General features: G+C 42.7%; 1 protein-coding gene across 1 annotated transcript in view; it reads left to right on the forward strand.

Moving 5' to 3' along the window:
• Nucleotides 1–7,962, forward strand: part of adamts6 (ADAM metallopeptidase with thrombospondin type 1 motif, 6) — a 92,693-nt gene extending 84,731 nt beyond the window's left edge. The window contains exon 25 of the mRNA XM_080755419.1: nucleotides 3,008–7,962. Coding sequence (XP_080611545.1) covers nucleotides 3,008–3,117 — 110 coding nt within the window. The 3' untranslated portion in view covers nucleotides 3,118–7,962. The remainder of the gene's footprint in view (nucleotides 1–3,007) is intronic.
• Nucleotides 7,963–21,676: the final 13,714 nt, after the last annotated feature.

A 21,676-nucleotide genomic window follows, 5' to 3' on the forward strand; every position in this document is an offset into this window, starting at 1 on the left:
AGAGCTGGCGTCGGGTCAAAGCGAAAAGCTAGCCTCGTCGGTCCTCCATATACGCTTACACATGATGGATGGCCGCTCAGACGTGCGGAGAAAGGAGAGGGCTCCGTTCGATTAGGACCCGAATGGAAAACGTGAGCAGAAGCGTTTTACGGGGCCGGGCTAATGGGATTAGCTGTGGGCTAATTGTTCCTTTACGGACGAGGCAGTGAGGCAACGTCTCGTTGCATTTGGCTCTGCCGAGGCTGCATGGGGCCGCAGCCTAATAAGGGAAGACACTCTAATCGTGATAAGACATTTCAGAGCTGTGTGTGTGTGTGTGTGTGTGTGTGTGTGTGTGTGTGTGTGTGTGTGTGTGTGTGTGTGTGTGTGTGTGTGTGTGTGCGTGTGCGTGTGCGTGTGCGCGTGTGTGTGCACATCGTAGGGATGTGGCAGACAGCCCAGGCAGTGGATGAGGCCAGAATGTGCCTCAGTGTTTTGTGCTCTCTTCTCTTCTTGTCTCCAAGTATAGTTGCAGAGTAAGAACACCTTGTAGAGAGGCCTTTAGGGACTTAGTATAGTTGCAGAGTAAGAACACCTCGTAGAGAGGCCTTTAGGGACTTAGTATAGTAGCAGAGTAAGAACACCTTGTAGAGAGGCCTTTAGGGACTTAGTATAGTAGCAGAGTAAGAACACCTCGTAGAGAGGCCTTTAGGGACTTAGTATAGTAGCAGAGTAAGAACACCTTGTAGAGAGGCCTTTAGGGACTTAGTATAGTAGCAGAGTAAGAACACCTCGTAGAGAGGCCTTTAGGGACTTAGTATAGTAGCAGAGTAAGAACACCTCGTAGAGAGGCCTTTAGGGACTTAGTATAGTAGCAGAGTAAGAACACCTCGTAGAGAGGCCTTTAGGGACTTAGTATAGTAGCAGAGTAAGAACACCTCGTAGAGAGGCCTTTAGGGACTTAGTATAGTAGCAGAGTAAGAACACCTCGTAGAGAGGCCTTTAGGGACTTAGTATAGTAGCAGAGTAAGAACACCTCGTAGAGAGGCCTTTAGGGACTTAGTATAGTAGCAGAGTAAGAACAGCTCGTAGAGAGGCCTTTAGGGACTTAGTATAGTAGCAGAGTAAGAACACCTCGTAGAGAGGCCTTTAGGGAGCTTATCTTCACTACCTTGTATAGAGCAGTGCTCCTCCAAACTTTTCATGTCAGGGACACCTACATTTAATTCTGCTCCCAGATATTTACTTGAAAGTGGTAATGTTTCGGGCCAAAGCCCTTCCTTAGACCTTAACACTTTTTTATTCTTTATCTATGACTTTGTTTACCCAGCCTACTAAGGTTTATAGATGTGCGTGTCTTTTTTCAGCCTCCTTTGCCACAGGGATACCCACATTGACATGGATATTGACCTTTTTTCCCCTCTACACCAAACCTAACCTAAAAAATACTATATACAATATAAGACAGAGGCTGCATAGGCGGTAGTGTTCGTCAGCTGTCAGATGTATTTCCCCCGGATTCATAAAGTGCTAAAGTGTTTAAAGCAGTGGTTCCCAAACTTTTTCATGTCAAGGACCCCCAAATTGACACTACTTAGCCCGTGGACCCCCATTTGAAAAGATATGCCAGGGACCCCCATAAGAGAAGACGTACACATTTAGACGTCTACATTTAGACGTCTACATTTAGATGTACACATTTAGACGTCTACATTTAGACGTCTACATTTATGATGAAAAATGATGAAAAACGGCGTGCCATAGTATGCCGTACGATATGGGCTATAGCCCACGGTCCAAAATGATGAGAAACGAGGCTAACTTTTTTTTTCAAAATTTCAAAAAACATGGGCTATAACCCATCGTTTTTTTCATTTTTTCATTTTTTTTCAAATCCTCAAAAATGATGAAAAACGCCGTGCCATAGTATGCCGTACGATATGGGCTATAGTCCACGGTCCAAAATGATGAGAAACGAGGCTAACTTTTTTTTTTAAATTTCAAAAAACATGGGCTATAACCCATCGTTTTTTTCTTTTTTTCATTTTTTTCAAATCCTCAAAAATGATGAAAAACGGCGTGCCATAGTATGCCGTACGATATGCAGCATAGGATGCACTCTACAGCGTAGGATGCACTCTACAGCGTAGGTCAATGCACTCTACAGCGTAGGTCAATGCACTCTACAGCGTTGGTCAATGCACTCTACAGCGTAGGTCAATGCACTCTACAGCGTAGGTCAATGCACTCTACAGCATAGGATGCACTCTACAGCGTAGGATGCACTCTACAGCGTAGGTCAATGCACTCTACAGCGTAGGTCAATGCACTCTACAGCGTAGGTCAATGCACTCTACAGCGTAGCCGTAGGTCAATGCACTCTACAGCGTAGGTCTTGCCCAGCGTGACTTGTGCAGATTCTGCCCGGCTGCCACAAAAACTACTAAGTGGTCAGATGGGTCATCATCATCATCATGTCATTACTCATTATCATGGTCAGTATCACATCAGTATCATGGTCAGTATCACATCAGTATCATGGTCAGTATCACTCAGTATCATGGTCAGTATCACATCAGTATCATGGTCAGTATCACTCAGTATCATGGTCAGTATCACATCAGTATCATGGTCAGTATCACATCAGTATCATGGTCAGTATCACATCAGTATCATGGTCAGTATCACATCAGTATCATGGTCAGTATCACTCAGTATCATGGTCAGTATCACATCAGTATCATGGTCAGTATCACATCAGTATCATGGTCAGTATCACATCAGTATCATGGTCAGTATCACATCAGTATCATGGTCAGTATCACATCAGTATTATAGTCCATATCATATCAGTATCATGGTCAGTATTTTGGTCCATATCATATCAGTATCATGGTAAATATTATGTTCCATATCATATCAGTATCATGGTCAGTATTATGGTCCATATCATACCACTATCATGTCAGTATCATAGGACCTCTGCTTTACACAAAGTTTGACACCAACTCTCTCTCTCTCTCCACAGAATGCAAAGACGTAAACAAAGTGGCCTATTGCCCGTTGGTGCTGAAGTTCAAGTTCTGCAGTCGTGCATACTTCAGACAGATGTGCTGCAAGACCTGCCAGGGACACTGACTCTGACCTGCCAGGACACTGACTCTGGAAGAGAGAAGGAGCGACAGACAGACAGACAGACAGACAGACAGACAGACAGACAGACAGACAGACAGACAGACAGACAGAACGATGGAGGGTAGCCTGAGATAGCACTGAAAAGGGAGAGAAAAACAGAACAGGCCGGACAACAACTGGACCCCTGGCAGAGAGGAACAAGGAGATGAGCCCTGGAGAAACAGAATAAGGCAGTGATTTCTCAACCTTTTCTTTTTTTCTTTTTTTTTTTACTTCAAGGACCCCCAGTTTGATGTGCATTAGGCCACGGACACCCCGGTTGATACAGTGTCTGATCTCTGGAGCCCCAAAATCTACACTGTGAAATCGTCAGTGTTCATTTTAAATCAGTGTGTGCAAATGGATCAAGAGTCCATTTTGGTTCCTAACGTATCAATCTTTCAGCCGGGGGACATCCTGGAACCTTCTCAAGGTCTCCTGGGGGACGCCGGAACCCCGTGTGCGCGGTGAGGACCAGCGGAACGAAGGGAGTTCCAGTTCTGTCACAACCGGTTGCTCCTGAAGCTCCCTCATTGGATGAGACCAAACCACTGCTCAGCATGTATGCTGACGACACACAACTGTTTTTATGTTCACTTCTGTGAAGTGGAACTTATTTTTTTGTTTTGTTAGTACTGTTTTTTTATTATAATAATAATAATTATTATTATTATGTTTTTATTTTATTCATTGTTAAGTCTTCCTCTTTGTCATTTTGGTTTGTTGTTTATGAATCCAAAGTGCTGGACACATACCACAAAGAGGGTGCACCCCGGTGGAGAGAAAATTACTCCCAGATAGAGGAGGGAATTTGAGTAGAGGGAGGGCCCATGTCAGTGATTCTCAACCTATTTTCTTTTTATTTAAAGGACCCCCCAAGTTTCAGATTCTTTAGTCCATGGACCCCCATTTAACCCTTTTTTAATACTGTAAAATCGATTATAGAAATATTTGCTTCGATTTAGTACACTCACTTTGTTACGGGCCCATAAGGGTCCATTTTGATTCTGAACTATTAATAATTTAGCCCGGGACCCCCTGGAACCAACTGAAGGACCCCCCAGGGGTCCCTGCAGACCAAGCTGAGGGGTGGGGCTCTTTTCTCGGGACAACTGTGATGGTGCTATTGGCAGTCAGACTTGAGCTTGTGGTGCACTTTTGTGTAAATATATTTTTTGCCAATTACAATTCAACGCTCCCATTACAATGAACCCTATCAGTGTACTGTATATTTATTGTACCATTCAAAAACAATCGTAGAGACATTGAACTCTCCCATCACGTTGAATTGTTTTTTTCTTTCTTTTTTTTCAGATAAAAGCCTACAGTCATGGAAGGGAATAAAATGTGATTATTGTTCATATTCATATGTTTTCTTTGCTGGAATGAAAAAATTTACCATACTGTAAATGCGAGTTATTTACAAGTTACATACTTAAACAAGAAAAGAAAAAAAAGTTACATACCGTTGCTACATTACTGTATGTCAGTATTTGTATATTATATATGATGGTAGTCAAGGATCAGAAAATAACTTGTATGTGGTTGTAAGAGCATTGTTTCTATCAATGTATTATTTACCTTTTTTTGTATTCTTTCCCACGTGGGGTGCCTTACTCAGTGGTGGACAAAGTATATACTAAAGTAAATATTCAAGTATTCAAAAATGTTAAATTGCAAAGTACAATTTCAGAAATTTTCAGAAATGTAGATTGGCTACTTTTACAATTCTTTAAATAGGGCATAATTAGTCCCAAAAATGTAGCAGATTGAAAGTCATCAGCTTGCGTAAAACAACATACTAAAAAAATGTACCGAGTAATTACTGTCCACCACTGTTCTTGACACTGTCAATAAAGTGTAGTCAGTGTCAGTCGGCCATGAACGTTGCTCCACAGCAGTGTGTTGACGTTGTCAAACGTTGCTCCACAGCAGTGTGTTGACGTTGTCAAACGTTGCTCCACAGCAGTGTGTTGACGTTGTCAAACGTTGCTCCACAGCAGACAACGTCGCTCCACAACAGTGTGTTGACGTCAGACGGTGTCTGGGTGCGTTGTGTTGACATTGTCAGACGGTGTCTGGGTGCGTTGTGTTGACGTTGTCAGATGGTGTCTGGGTGCGTTGTGTTGACGTTGTCAGACGGTGCCTGGGTGCGTTGTGTTGACATTGTCAGACGGTGTCTGGGTGCGTTGTGTTGACATTGTCAGACGGTGTCTGGGTGCGTTGTGTTGACGTTGTCAGACGGTGTCTGGGTGCGTTGTGTTGACGTTGTCAGATGGTGCGTTGTGTTGACGTTGTCAGACGGTGCCTGGGTGCATTGTGAGACATTACCCTAAAGGCCTTTTCAGACGGGGAGCGACTGACGCGCCTAGTAATTCACTTTCAATGAGAGGCGTGCGTTTATGATGGACACGTAGTTGAGGGGCGATTGCGCAAGCGTATTTTCGCCGGCACAGTCCCATGAAATTGTCCTGGATAGTGGTGACATTTTCTTTTAATGCTACGCGTCCCTCATGAGCAGACCTGTTGCTGATGCAGGCGCCAACACCTGCGTCACTAGCTCCCCGTCTGAAACGAGCTTAATAGCAAACATTGCCTTTATTCTTTTCCGACCGATCCGGCCAGGCTCTAAGTTCACCACTGAAGGATACATTTTGAAGGACCAACGACGCCCGATCATTTCAGTACACGCAACCACGCCATTAAATGCGCCACGAAGCGGTCAGTTTGCTCAATTTGACTCGTCGTATTGTGTGATATAATTATCCATTTGTGTTATGGACCATCCCCTTGATTATTATGTTTATATTAATGAGCACGCAAAAAAGGGCGGTTATGGTTTCAAATATACCGTGATATAAGACTTAACTAAAGGGCCAGCACTGAACACACACACACACACACACACACACACACACACACCATAGTAGCATCGTGTTGCCAGACCATGGCATAACTCCCCTGATTTATACTTGTCACACAACAGTGGTGCACACTGCACGCAGAAAATGTCTAATCTATAAGCAGCACAACATGTCACAATGCGACACGTGAGCTTGCAGATCGCATATTTTCTGCAGGTACGTTACCCCCTAATGATCTTTCACCTTCTGTCGCAGGAGACAACCGAGTTGTGTTTGTTTACCCCCCTAGGCCCGTCACAACTATTGCATAATCGTCTAATCGCAATTATTCAAGATAACAATTATTTTCCATAATCGTAATAATCGTTTCCATGTTAAAAAATGCTCAATACAAAAAAGCAGAAATAGCAGATCTACAAGCTTACGCCACTTCTGACACGTAAGATTGTAGATCAGATTTTTTTTTTTGTAGCCTATAACATTATTACATATGTCTCAATTTCTTTGTATATTTAAGTTATTTGTCATATCTGCCCTGTGCAATTTCTTATGACGAAGCCTAAAAACCCAAACAGAAGTTTAATTTGTATTCATTATGTTCCAGAATTCACAATCAAATGATTTGTGTGACAATTAATCGTCAACTCAAACTTGTAACCGTGACAGCTCTACCTCGCCCCTTTCCATTCTGGTCTCCAAGGGCACGTGTTGCCCAGGTGCTCTTTACCCCCCAACCCACACCCCGCATAACGAGAGGCTGGATCTAAACAACTTGGGATGATAGTCAATATTTCCATTTGGTTAATGCTGGTAATTTTTTATTTTGTTTGTAAAACTTCTGTTCTTACCTCACACTGGGAAATGTTTCATTGTTACAGTTTATTTGTCGTTTATTTCTACCAACGACGGGGGAAAAAAGACACAGCTGGTGGTTGTTATTCTGTATCGTGGCGTCAAGTCAATAATGATCCCCTGTATTCAGTGGTTCTCAATTTTTTTTGTATTATTTCATTTAATTTCCTTTAATTTAATTTAATTTGATTTTATTTAAAGGATCCCCCATAACTCTGAGAGTTTACGAATGGAACCATTCCATTTGTACACTCTCAGGAGTAACAGACCTGTAAGGGTCCATTTCGACACCCCCCGCCCTCACCCCCTCCCCCCCCGTCCCTGCATGGGCCCCAACTTTGAGAACCACTGGCCTGTATATTCCCCACCTGCTGGCACGTGTGTTGTGAATGACTGGGAACACACTCCACCAACAAACGTCTGATGTTATGTTACGTCACACACTCCACCGCTATAAAGGTGTGACTATGGAATCCGTCGGAAAGGACGGGAGACGCCACGTCCGCGAGGATCGGAGCTGTTAACAACTATGCTAATTTGAATTTTTTGCTGCTGCTACTTTTTCGTAGCCACCATTATCGGTATAACAACGATAGACAGATTTCAATGGTTTCTTTCCCCAACCTTGAATAAGGACAATGGGGGTCGGGGGCGGGGGAGTAAAATGGACAGCGGATGCTGAAAAGGCATTTGAAATGGAATGAACTGAAATTTAAAAAAAGCTGAAGCTCGGATCACTCATGTACTGGTTATAGGACGAAGGATCCTCCAGAGAAATGAACTGCTCGATCAAACTGGTACTCATTGCTGTGAACTTGGATGTTTTGAATGTCACATTGCTTATAATACCTGCGCCGCAAAGGTGCACGAGAGAAACTGAGAAGCATCATGTGATTTTAGTTGCGTATATTTTATATTCAGTATTAATGTTGGTACACTGTTACTATTTTTTTTCCAAATGTAAATTATATGCTAATTTATTGCGTTGTCACTTGTCGTACATTCATTTCACTGCATGCCAACTAAAAAGTCTTTAGCATAGTGAAAAAGAAATGCAGTGAAATATGCCCTTCACCAAACCTTATTTTTTAATAGGTTCAATAAAAAGAGCAGCTTCTAAAGAGACTCTGTGTTTGTCTGTGCGCTCATTGTTTCTGGAGCGTATGAAAATTATTCTGTCTGTCTTCTGCAAATTGGGGAAATTGCGTAAATTGAAAATTGCGGAAATAGCGGAAATTGCAATTTTTCCGCAATAATCCGCTATTCCTCCGCAATTTTTCCGCAATAATCCGCAATTCCTCCGCAATATTCCGCAATTTGCAATTTCAGCATTTTGCAAATTCCGCAATTTCCGCAATTTTCCGCAATAATCCGCAATAATCCGCAATTCCTCCGCAATATTCCGCAATTTCCGCAATTTGCAATTTCCGCATTTTGCAAATTCCGCAATTTCCGCAATTTTCCGCAATTTTTCCGCAATAATCCGCAATTCCTCCGCAATATTCCGCAATTTGCAATTTCTGCATTTTGCAAATTCCGCAATTTCCGCAATTTTTCCGCAATAATCCGCAATTTTGCGGAAATTGCAATGCCATGGACCAATGAACCATGTAAATACAACAAATTGAGCAGGGCACTGCAGGGAGTTGCACCCCGTTCCGGTAAACCAGAAGTACGACACCAGTGCCTTAGTTTTTGTGTTGTCATTTACAGGTCCTTTCCTTGAAATGTAAATTTCAAGGAAATACACATACAACACACATACAACACATACAACAGTGTGTGTGTGTGTGTGTGTGTGTGCACGCTTCGATAACCAGTGTTGGACCTGTAAGGGTCCATTTGGTTGCTATAGCCCATGGTCCAAAATGATGAAAAACGAGGATTTTTTCTTTTTTTTTAAATTAAAAAACATATAGCTATAACCCATCGTTTTTTTAAATTTAATTTTTTTTTTTAATCCTCAAAAATGATGAAAAACGGCGTGCTATAGTATGCCGTACGATATGGGCTATAGCCCATGGTCCAAAATGTATGTGTATACCTTTCAATCCAGGAAAGCTGAAACAGCGTCTTCATATGCCTGTATAATAGATGTAAACGCCAACACAATGAGTAGGGCACAGTGGGGAATTGAACCTCATCCCAGTCAACTAGGAGCTCCATGCCTGCGCACTGTTTTCGTGTGGTTTATTTTTGTATTTTTAAAGGGACCATGCCCGAATGTATTAGGCTGTTTTTGAGGGGCGGTTTTTAGTTCAATGTTTGTTTTAAAAACGCCATTGACAATAAAGATAATTTTGTTTAGGGCAACCCTCACTTCACACGGGTGTGATTTTTCCTTCTCTTCCTTCCGCCAAAAACAACAGTTCTGGCTGAACTGTGCAGTTGGTTTTCGAAAAATTTGGCAATATGGTAGTGAGAAATTGAAAACCATGAAAAATGACTATGTCGTTCCTCATGGTTTTCGACAACATATTATAGTATGACGTTTTTCATGACGATTTTTCATGGTTTGACAAAAAAAGATATACGGTACAATAGTTCAGTGATACATTATTTTGAACCTCAATCTACTCTACACTGTACAATCCTCAGTATTAATTGAACTCTTGAGAGTGAAATCAAATGGACCCTGTCCGGGTTACAGACCGCAAAGGGGGTCTAGTTAACAGACAACCCTGCCTGGACCCAACATTCTCTCATTGTAAACTGTAGTCTGTTGGGAGTGAACAGAATCAAACATCTCTCTCTCATTGGTACTATGTCGCTTTCCCCTCACACTCTTTGCCTCCAGGGTCTGGAGTCTCTCTCAGCGAGCTTGCAAGGTTTCCACTCTCCTTGGTAATTAATTCCAAATAAACATTAACTAGCCCACTTGGCAGAGGACAGACACACACGCCGGCCCTCTCCTTCTGAAACCCATGGGCCTCCAATTACAGAGCTAGGGGGAGGGAGACGGCCTGTTTGGTCTAATGTAACCAGTTTAGAATACCTGGATGTCTGGCCCCTAGCTTCTGTCTCTCTGTCTCTCTCCCTGCCTGGCTGGCTGGCTGTGTGCAAAGGGTTTGTGATTACATTAGCCCTGTTACACTGCAACGCTATGGCTGCCTGGGCTGGAAAGGGGAAGAAAGAGGATAGAGTTGTGGGGCCTTCAGTGCTGAGGGATTCAGCAGCTGCTCTTACAACCTGTCAGTCCGTCCGTGTAGTGGTTCTCAAACCTTTTCGTGGCAATTAAGGACCCCCACGTTGTAAAGTAGCAGATCCACAAGCTTGTAGATCTGCTACTTTTGAATTTGAATCCTGAAAAGTAACAGTTTTGGACATGAGACATTTCCACCCGACAGAGACTATATCTACGTATAGCGCGCCATTTTTCATCATTTTTGAGGATTTGAAAAAAATGACGAAATGACAAAAACGATGGGTTATAGCCCATGTTTTTTGAAATTTTGGAAAAAAAAGTTAGCCTCGTTTCTCATCATTTTGGACCATGGGCTATAGCCCATATCGTACGGCATACTATAGCGCGCCGTTTTTCATCATTTTTGAGGATTTGAAAAAAATGACGAAATGACAAAAACGATGGGTTATAGCCCATGTTTTTTGAAATTTTGGAAAAAAAAGTTAGCCTCGTTTCTCATCATTTTGGACCATGGGCTATAGCCCATATCGTACGGCATACTATAGCGCGCCGTTTTTCATCATTTTTGAGGATTTGAAAAAAATGACGAAATGACAAAAACGATGGGTTATAGCCCATGTTTTTGAAATTTTGAAAAAAAAAGTTAGCCTCGTTTCTCATCATTTTGGACCATGGGCTATAGCCCATATCGTATGGCATACTATAGCGCGCCGTTTTTCATCATTTTTGAGGATTTGAAAAAAAATACGAAATGACAAAAACGATGGGTTATAGCCCATGTTTTTTGAAATTTTGAAAAAAAAAGTTAGCCTCGTTTCTCATCATTTTGGACCATGGGCTATAGCCCATATCGTACGGCATACTATAGCGCGCCGTTTTTCATCATTTTTGAGGATTTGAAAAAAATGACGAAATGACAAAAACGATGGGTTATAGCCCATGTTTTTTGAAAATTTGAAAAAAAAAGTTAGCCTCGTTTCTCATCATTTTGGACCATGGGCTATAGCCCATATCGTACGGCATACTATAGCGCGCCATTTTTCATCATTTTTGAGGATTTGAAAAAAATGACGAAATGACAAAAACGATGGGTTATAGCCCATGTTTTTTGAAATTTTGGAAAAAAAAGTTAGCCTCGTTTCTCATCATTTTGGACCATGGGCTATAGCCCATATCGTACGGCATACTATAGCGCGCCGTTTTTCATCATTTTTGAGGATTTGAAAAAAATGACGAAATGACAAAAACGATGGGTTATAGCCCATGTTTTTTGAAATTTTGAAAAAAAAAGTTAGCCTCGTTTCTCATCATTTTGGACCATGGGCTATAGTCCATATCGTACGGCATACTATAGCGCGCCATTTTTCATCATTTTTGAGGATTTTAAAAAAATGACGAAATGACAAAAACGATGGGTTATAGCCCATGTTTTTTGAAATTTTGGGAAAAAGAGTTAGCCTCGTTTCTCATCATTTTGGACCATGGGCTATAGCCCATATCGTACGGCATACTATAGCGCGCCGTTTTTCATCATTTTTGAGGATTTAAAAAAAATGACGAAATGACAAAAACGATGGGTTATAGCCCATGTTTTTTGAAATTTTGAAAAAAAAAGTTAGCCTCTTTCCTCATCATTTTGGACCATGGGCTATAGCCCATATCGTACGGCATACTATAGCGCGCCGTTTTTCATCATTTTTGAGGATTTAAAAAAAATGACGAAATGACAAAAACGATGGGTTATAGCCCATGTTTTTTGAAATTTTGGAAAAAAAAGTTAGCCTCGTTTCTCATCATTTTGGACCATGGGCTATAGCCCATATCGTACGGCATACTATAGCGCGCCGTTTTTCATCATTTTTGAGGATTTGAAAAAAATGACGAAATTACAAAAACGATGGGTTATAGCCCATGTTTTTTGAAATTTTGGAAAAAAAAGTTAGCCTCGTTTCTCATCATTTTGGACCATGGGCTATAGCCCATATCGTACGGCATACTGTAGCGCGCCGTTTTTCATCATTTTTGAGGATTTGAAAAAAAATGACAAAAACGATGGGTTATAGCCCATGTTTTTTGAAATTTTGAAAAAAAAAGTTAGCCTCGTTTCTCATCATTTTGGACCATGGGCTATAGCCCATATCGTACGGCATACTATAGCGCGCCGTTTTTCATCATTTTTGAGGATTTGAAAAAAATGACGAAATGACAAAAACGATGGGTTATAGCCCATGTTTTTTGAAAATTTGAAAAAAAAAGTTAGCCTCGTTTCTCATCATTTTGGACCATGGGCTATAGCCCATATCGTACGGCATACTATAGCGCGGCATTTTTCATCATTTTTGAGGATTTGAAAAAAATGACGAAATGACAAAAACGATGGGTTATAGCCCATGTTTTTTGAAATTTTGGAAAAAAAAGTTAGCCTCGTTTCTCATCATTTTGGACCATGGGCTATAGCCCATATCGTACGGCATACTATAGCGCGCCGTTTTTCATCATTTTTGAGGATTTGAAAAAAATGACGAAATGACAAAAACGATGGGTTATAGCCCATGTTTTTTGAAATTTTGAAAAAAAAAGTTAGCCTCGTTTCTCATCATTTTGGACCATGGGCTATAGTCCATATCGTACGGCATACTATAGCGCGCCATTTTTCATCATTTTTGAGGATTTGAAAAAAATTACGAAATGACAAAAACGATGGGTTATAGCCCATGTTTTTTGAAATTTTGGGAAAAAAAGTTAGCCTCGTTTCTCATCATTTTGGACCATGGGCTATAGCCCATATCGTACGGCATACTATAGCGCGCCGTTTTTCATCATTTTTGAGGATTTGAAAAAAATGACGAAATGACAAAAACGATGGGTTATAGCCCATGTTTTTGAAATTTTGAAAAAAAAAGTTAGCCTCGTTTCTCATCATTTTGGACCATGGGCTATAGCCCATATCGTACGGCATACTATAGCGCGCCATTTTTCATCATTTTTGAGGATTTGAAAAAAATGACGAAATGACAAAAACGATGGGTTATAGCCCATGTTTTTTGAAATTTTGGAAAAAAAAGTTAGCCTCGTTTCTCATCATTTTGGACCATGGGCTATAGCCCATATCGTACGGCATACTATAGCGCGCCGTTTTTCATCATTTTTGAGGATTTAAAAAAAATGACGAAATGACAAAAACGATGGGTTATAGCCCATGTTTTTTGAAATTTTGAAAAAAAAAGTTAGCCTCGTTTCTCATCATTTTGGACCATGGGCTATAGTCCATATCGTACGGCATACTACGTATATATGCATTATATTATGTAATTAACCAAAGTGCTTAATTACAATATGAGCTATATTAACTCATTTTGTAGAGGACCCCTTGGAACATAAGTGTTCAAATAACTGTAGGGGAGTAAAAAGTACGATATTTGCCTTTCTGAGACATTAATAAAAAAAAGTGAACATGCTCGAGTGAACTTTGATGAAACACCAAAGGTGTGCAAGAAATAAAAAAGAATTGCTCCATTGAGCAGAAATTGATCATTAAAATATGCTCCTCATTGACTTTATGGCAAGTTAACTATACAGTTCCATTACTTGAGTAAATGTACTTGGTTTCTTTCCACCACTGTACAAATACTCTGTGTATGTCTGACGGGAAAGGGATATTAGCCTCCCTGACAGACAAGTGGTGGAAAGTAACTAAGTACAATTTGTAGGTATTTGTACTTTACTTGAGTATTTCCAATTTCCAATACTTTTACTTCTACTTCACTACTTTTAATCGATCCTGTAGGTTTACACTCTATAACATACGACGAATTAGACCGGGACCGTTCCTCACTTTTAATCGATCCTGTAGGTTTACACTCTATAACATACGACGAATTAGACCGTTCCTCACCCAGGAGTCAGTCCAGTTCCTAATCTCCTAAAACAGTCTTGTCAAAACTTGACTATTGCAACTCCCTCCTTACTGGCCTACCGGCATGTGCACAATGCCGCAGCTCTCCTGGTCTTCAACCAGCCAAAATTATCACACGTCTCCCCCCTTCTCCGCTCCCTCCATTGGCTCCCAGTCGCTGCCCGCACAGAATACAAAACCTTGATGCTGGCATTCAAAGCAACCAAAGGTATGGCTCCCCCATATCTTGCAAGTATGATCGAACCCTACAAACCCTCCCGCGCACTCAGGTCAGCCAACGCAGGGAAGCTGGAGCCTGGAAGTACCTTCACTAAAAACGCCAGGACAACGCTCCACACGTCCCAAACTTTTCTCCCTTCTGGCTCCAAAACATTGGAATGCACTTCACATTACAATCAGAACTGCAGCCTCACTCCCTATCTTCCACCGTAGTCTGAAAACCCACCTTTTCAGACTCCATCATGGCCCGTTAGGACTTGCCCTAGCCCCTATAGAAATTTTATACAAACATTTTATACAAACTTATAGCATGTTACGTAGACAGCACAGCACTATAGCTTTTTATGTATTCATAGCACTTTATAGTATATATGTATATAGTATAGTATATTATACATGTATAATTTATATAGTTTCATTATATAGATCTATTCCACTGTTATGTTCTTAGCTTATATGCATGTTTCATAACTACCTTTTATGTATATGATGTATTGCTATAAATCGCTCTGGATTAAGAGAGTCTGCTAAATGCCTAAATTGTAAATTGTTTAATCCATTACATTTAAACTTTAGTTCACTACTCACAAGTTAATTTGTAGCTTTTGATTATTATTAAAAAGCATACATTAACGACTTTAAATGCATCTACTTTTGGTACATTTGATGCCAATACTTTTGTACTTTTACTCAAGTACATTTTGAATGCCAGACCTTTATGTGTAACGGAGTAGTTCTAGATTGCAGTATTGATACTTTTACTTAAGTAAAACTTTAGTAGGCTACTTTTTCCGCAACTGCAGATATTCGGCTGGCTGACACAGTCCATGTGCAGCAGATACGTAGAAGTGGTGATGAAGTGATTTCTGGGAGTTGGAGATGATCAACCCAATGGTTTTGATAAGAGGTGTGGAGAGGACGGGGAACAGAGCGACTCCACACCCCGGGATTTAACCCCTTAAACACCCATTAAGACCATTCTACAAATGCCTTCTAAAGCCTTCAAAAAATCTGTATAGTTCTCACACTTTCAAGATTTTTTCCGAAATGTTCCAAAATAGATGTACAAGCTCGCAGCGTGGCACGAAGTGACGCTATGTGAGCTTTTAGATCTGCTATTTTTTAATAGTCAACGCTAAAATAAAAAATGACATGGATGCTTTCACCGGTTTGAATCTGTTAAACCTAGAGATAGCCGATCCACAAGCTCACAACAACATCGCTGTGATGCGATGCAAACTTATAGATCTGCTATTGCAACTTAAATGTTCCCCCATACACAGAATGGGGATGCTGGGGTTCAAGTGGTTTTTACACTTTGTCAGGGCCGGATCTACCATACAGTATGTGCACTGGGCATGGGCCCAGGGGGCCCTAAAAATAATAATAATGCAATTTTTTTATATATATATATAGCTTCAGTGCCCAGGGGCCCTCGGAGGTGCTAATCCAGCCCTGCACTTTGTCATGCAACGGGGGGGGGCTCGTGCCGAAAATAGTAGATCCTGGCGGCGACGCGTTCCGCAGCGCGACCCAGGCTTGCAGATCGTCTATTTTTGGGCTCCTTCGTACAGATTTTACACTTTCAACAGAGACACTAAACCGCCGACAGTGATTGAAACCATTAACGTTGTTTATCAGTGAAACAAATGTCCCTCCATGCAGGGAGCCCTTATGGTGCAATGCACCAGTGGTTCTCAACCTGTGGTCGGGTTTTTTTTTGGTATTAAAACAAAAAAAAGGAAAAAAGTAATCATCAAACTATACAATATAAAACAAACAAATCGTCAGTAAATATATAAAAAAGTGGCAAACATTTCAAAAATAGCTGTCGGATCTACAAGCTCACCCTCAGGGTGAAGGGTCCCCTGTTCAAGTATGATTATTTTGGGGGGACACAGCCTGAAAAACCTTTTCAGAACCACTGCAATATACCAAGCAAGAAGTGCACTTTATATAAATACGTGTGATCCAGACCATTAACAGTTAACGTGTGTGCGCACACACGTACGCACACACGTGTAAATTCATACGAATGCATACGCATATAAAACAACAAGATTGCTGAGATTCCTGAAAGACACTCTCCTGCATCAAAGCCTTCTAAGATGGTGTTTGAGGGTATTATGCGAGCCACTGTTAGAGATAACGAAGAGCCTAGGCTGCTTCTCATCTGACTCACCCCAGAGGCTGAAGGCTATGGGGAACAATGAAGCCTATAGGGGGGACAATGAAGTCTATAGGGGGGACAATGAAGTCTATAGGGGGGACAATGAAGCCTATAGGGGGGACAATGAAGCCTATAGGGGGGGACAATGAAGTCTATAGGGGGGACAATGAAGTCTATAGGGGGGGACAATGAAGTCTATAGGGGGGACAATGAAGCCTATAGGGGGGGACAATGAAGTCTATAGGGGGGACAATGAAGCCTATAGGGGGGACAATGAAGTCTATAGGGGGGACAATGAAGCCTATAGGGGGGACAATGAAGTCTATAGGGGGGACAATGAAGTCTATAGGGGGGACAATGAAGTCTATAGGGGGGGACAATGAAGTCTATAGGGGGACAATGAAGTCTATAGGGGGGACAATGAAGTCTATAGGGGGGACAATGAAGTCTATAGGGGGGACAATGACGTCTATAGGGGGGACAATGAAGCCTATAGGGGGGACAATGAAGTCTATAGGGGGAACAATGAAGTCTATAGGGGGGACAATGAAGCCTATAGGGGGGACAATGAAGTCTATAGGGGGGACAATGAAGCCTATAGGGGGGACAATGAAGTCTATAGGGGGGACAATGAAGTCTATAGGGGGGGACAATGAAGCCTATAGGGGGGACAATGAAGTCTATAGGGGGGGACAATGAAGTCTATAGGGGGGACAATGAAGCCTATAGGGGGGACAATGAAGCCTATAGGGGGGACAATGAAGTCTATAGGGGGGACAATGAAGTCTATAGGGGGGACAATGAATTCTATAGGGGGGACAATGAAGCCTATAGGGGGGACAATGAAGTCTATAGGGGGGACAATGAAGCCTATAGGGGGAACAATGAAGTCTATAGGGGGGGACAATTAAGTCTATAGGGGGAACAATGAAGTCTATAGGGGGGACAATGAAGCCTATAGGGGGGACAATGAAGCCTATAGGGGGGACAATGAAGTCTATAGGGGGGACAATGAAGTCTATAGGGGGGGACAATGAAGCCTATAGGGGGGACAATGAAGTCTATAGGGGGGGACAATGAAGCCTATAGGGGGGACAATGAAGTCTATAGGGGGGACAATGAAGTCTATAGGGGGGGACAATGAAGCCTATAGGGGGGACAATGAAGCCTATAGGGGGGACAATGAAGTCTATAGGGGGGACAATGAAGTCTATAGGGGGGACAATGAAGCCTATAGGGGGGACAATGAAGTCTATAGGGGGGACAATGAAGCCTATAGGGGGGACAATGAAGTCTATAGGGGGGGACAATGAAGCCTATAGGGGGGACAATGAAGCCTATAGGGGGGGACAATGAAGCCTATAGGGGGGACAATGAAGTCTATAGGGGGGGACAATGAAGCCTATAGGGGGGACAATGAAGTCTATAGGGGGGACAATGAAGCCTATAGGGGGGACAATGAAGTCTATAGGGGGGGACAATGAAGCCTATAGGGGGGACAATGAAGTCTATAGGGGGGACAATGAAGCCTATAGGGGGGACAATGAAGCCTATAGGGGGGACAATGAAGCAAGGGGTATTTTTTGGGGGGTAGTTGCATGTGGGGATTGACAATTAATTGGTAATCATGTTGGTATCGCCAGATGTTGGTCTTTAAATGCAATATCAGTATTGAACCGATATCAAAATAATGTGTTGGTTTTAGCCGATATTTTATTTTATAATTAGGTCTGAACGTGATGCTGGAATGATGGTGAAGGCTGCAGGTTCTATCAGTGTTTTCTGGGGAAGCTTTCAACAAGTTGGAACATAAGAATACTACATTCAAGCTGTTTATGTTTCAATATGGATATTTTAATAGCAGTGCATAGGTTTGGAATAGGAGTTGCATTGGTGTGAACTGGCCTTAAAACGGTTTTGTTGCAAGGAGTTCATTTAGACTACGGTAGTTGCATTGGTGCAGTCCTTATGATTCAGTAAGCCAAAGTTTTTTGAGGGGTGCTAGCCCATCCTATGTCCAGCGTTGAGGATTAGTGTAAATACAAACATTGTCTTATCACAAACATTGAATGCCACTGACAATGAATGGCCAGCTTTGAGTGTTTGTGTAAACACAAACATTGAAGATGAAGGTGAGGACGCAAATTGTGATTGGCCGGAATGTATGATGGTGTATGATGTTAATGACTGTTAATTACAGTAAGCTAAATGCTTTCCAGTTTTCATTGGTTAATTTATTACTTTTCGTTAACTGTAATAGTTATCTGCTTGGCTTGTGGTGCCCGAGGGACCCAGAGCCCCCTCTCTGCCAGCACTAAAGATAAAAAGAGGCCTCTATAGAATATCTAAAGCCATTCTGGACATAAACCAACCCTTTACTGTTCCAAAGACCTTAATGCGTGTGTTTCTTCAGTCGAGGGTGTGAGGATTACCTTCGTGACAATCAACATGGCTCACCCTAATCACAGCTGCTTGTGGTTTCGCGGCACCGTCGTCGACAAGTGCTTTGGAGTGTTTCGGACACTTCTCATACATTCGGGTTCCCCGAAGTGCAAGCAGCGGCAAACAGGCCTCCAGATGGTGTGAGCGGAGACAATGCACGCATGGTGGACACATTTTGGTGGAGGGGTGGGGGGGTCTGACAGGTAGGAATGCTGGGCCTGGGGTCTGGGAAGGTCACAGCTCTGGCACCTGCTATCTGCCGGCCGGGGTCTGCGTGTTAAGCCTCTCCCACACAGCTGAGGAGGCCCAAATTGAAATGCCACAGAGATCAAAGAGGAGCCTGATGGGTGCAGGGATAGAGAGGAGGCTGTGGCCTCCGCTACTGCCACCATGTTGTTTTGCTTTACACCTTCGAGGAGTGCAAAAGGAATCTTCTAGGATTATATAGCGGTTCTCAAAACTTTTCCCATGTCAAGGGCCCCTCCTCAAATTGATGTATATTTGGCCACGGACCCCCCCTTTTAGTTTTTTCATAAATTGGTGCCCTACTTGGTGAACACAAAGCATCAAAAGTAGCAGATCCACAAGCTCCAAACAAGGCATGAAGCGACAGGGGCACAGGACTAGAACAGGACGGGGGCACTAGAACAGGACTAGAACAGGACAGGGGCACTAGAACAGGACTAGAACAGGACAGGGGCACTAGAACAGGACTAGAACAGGACAGGGGCACTAGAACAGGACTAGAACAGGACAGGGGCACTAGAACAGGACTAGAACAGGACAGGGGCACTAGAACAGGACTAGAACAGGACGGGGGCACTAGAACAGGACTAGAACAGGACTAGAACAGGACTAGAACAGGACGGGGGCACTAGAACAGGACTAGAACAGGACTAGAACAGGACGGGGGCACTAGAACAGGACTAGAACAGGACTAGAACAGGACAGGGGCACTAGAACAGGACTAGAACAGGACAGGGGCACTAGAACAGGACTAGAACAGGACAGGGGCACTAGAACAGGACGGGGGCACTAGAACAGGACGGGGGCACTAGAACAGGACTAGAACAGGACTAGAACAGGACAGGGGCACTAGAACAGGACTAGAACAGGACAGGGGCACTAGAACAGGACAGGGGCACTAGAACAGGACTAGAACAGGACAGGGGCACTAGAACAGGACAGGGGCACTAGAACAGGACTAGAACAGGACTAGAACAGGACGGGGGCACTAGAACAGGACTAGAACAGGACTAGAACAGGACAGGACAGGGGCACTAGAACAGGACTAGAACAGGACAGGGGCACTAGAACAGGACTAGAACAGGACTAGAACAGGACTAGAACAGGACAGGACAGGGGCACTAGAACAGGACTAGAACAGGACAGGGGCACTAGAACAGGACTAGAACAGGACTAGAACAGGACTAGAACAGGACAGGACAGGGGCACTAGAACAGGACTAGAACAGGACAGGGGCACTAGAACAGGACAGGGGCACTAGAACAGGACTAGAACAGGACGGGGGCACTAGAACAGGACTAGAACAGGACAGGGGCACTAGAACAGGACAGGGGCACTAGAACAGGACTAGAACAGGACGGGGGCACTAGAACAGGACTAGAACAGGACTAGAACAGGACAGGGGCACTAGAACAGGACTAGAACAGGACTAGAACAGGACAGGGGCACTAGAACCGGAAGTATCAAGAGATGGAAGTACTCAAGTACTTCAAAATTGCAAACAGTTAAAATATGGAGGATATAGCGACGAATGTGCATATAGTTCCACCACAGGTGATTACTTTCCACGACCTGTGATTAGAATGTTGAAGTTGAACATGTCAGTGGTGGTTGGCAGGGCCGCTATGTTAGGGTCACCTTTACGTGTCCTCTGTCACACGGCAACGTAAGTAGATTAAATGTTCCGGAAAAAATCAATAGCCAATCACTTAGGCAAGTGCTGGGGGTATGGATGGATGAGGGGGGGGGGGGGGGGATGGGGGTTGTAGCAGCTAGCGTTTGTATCGCATGATTAGATAGATCGTTCTATAACTTTAAACCACTTAAAGACCCATTTTATACGCCACCGTACCATGGTGCCCCGATCTACAAGCTCACAACGTGTGCCATTGCCACGCCTTGCCATGCGTCGTGAGCTTTGTGTATCGGCTATTCTCGCTGTATTCATTTCATCTCAAAGGATGCAGGGTTGAAAGTGGTTAAATTGTGCTGCATGCACTGAATGGAGAAGGTGCTTTTATACAGCGCTAAAAGGACAACAGCAGTATAAATTATGATTATGTTAGTTATTATTATGTCGTTTGGTCTCTTCTACTTCGGTTGATAATAAATAAATGACAGCAGGCCAATGAGAACAAATAGGGGACCTATAAACCTCATTATGTCCAAAACTATAGAATGATAGCTTTCAAGGAATAGAAAGCTTGCAGTTTCTATTAGCGTGGGTTCCCCATCGATGTCACTGGTAGATGGGTTTCTTCTGAACTGTCCAAAGCCCTCCTCTGAGACAGGGTTTCTAAGTCGTCCTTTTAAGTATACAGTACTTGAGTAAACATACTGAGGCCTACTACTTAGTTACTGTCACCACTGGGAGTGAGAGGAAGGCCAGCGGTCACACATATGTTCATCAGTCAGTGTGAGGAAATTGACTGTTTTGCGTGGTTGATTTACAACACAGTTTAGAGGCTGAGTCAAGGTGAAAATGTTATTGAATTGTTTTTTAACACAAATCTTCTCCTCTGGGGGGGGTCCCCGGCACAAAACAAAAATATACATCAATGGTGTATATTTGAAAAGGTTTGAGAATGAACTGCTCTAGTTCCGCAGTATGAGGCTCCCACCCGACAGAGACAAAATAGTTTTAAATTAATTATAGCGGAGCTAAAAAA

Source organism: Protomyctophum bolini, assembly GCF_963924005.1.
Source record: "Protomyctophum bolini genome assembly, chromosome: 22".
NCBI classification, from domain to species: domain Eukaryota; kingdom Metazoa; phylum Chordata; class Actinopteri; order Myctophiformes; family Myctophidae; genus Protomyctophum; species Protomyctophum bolini.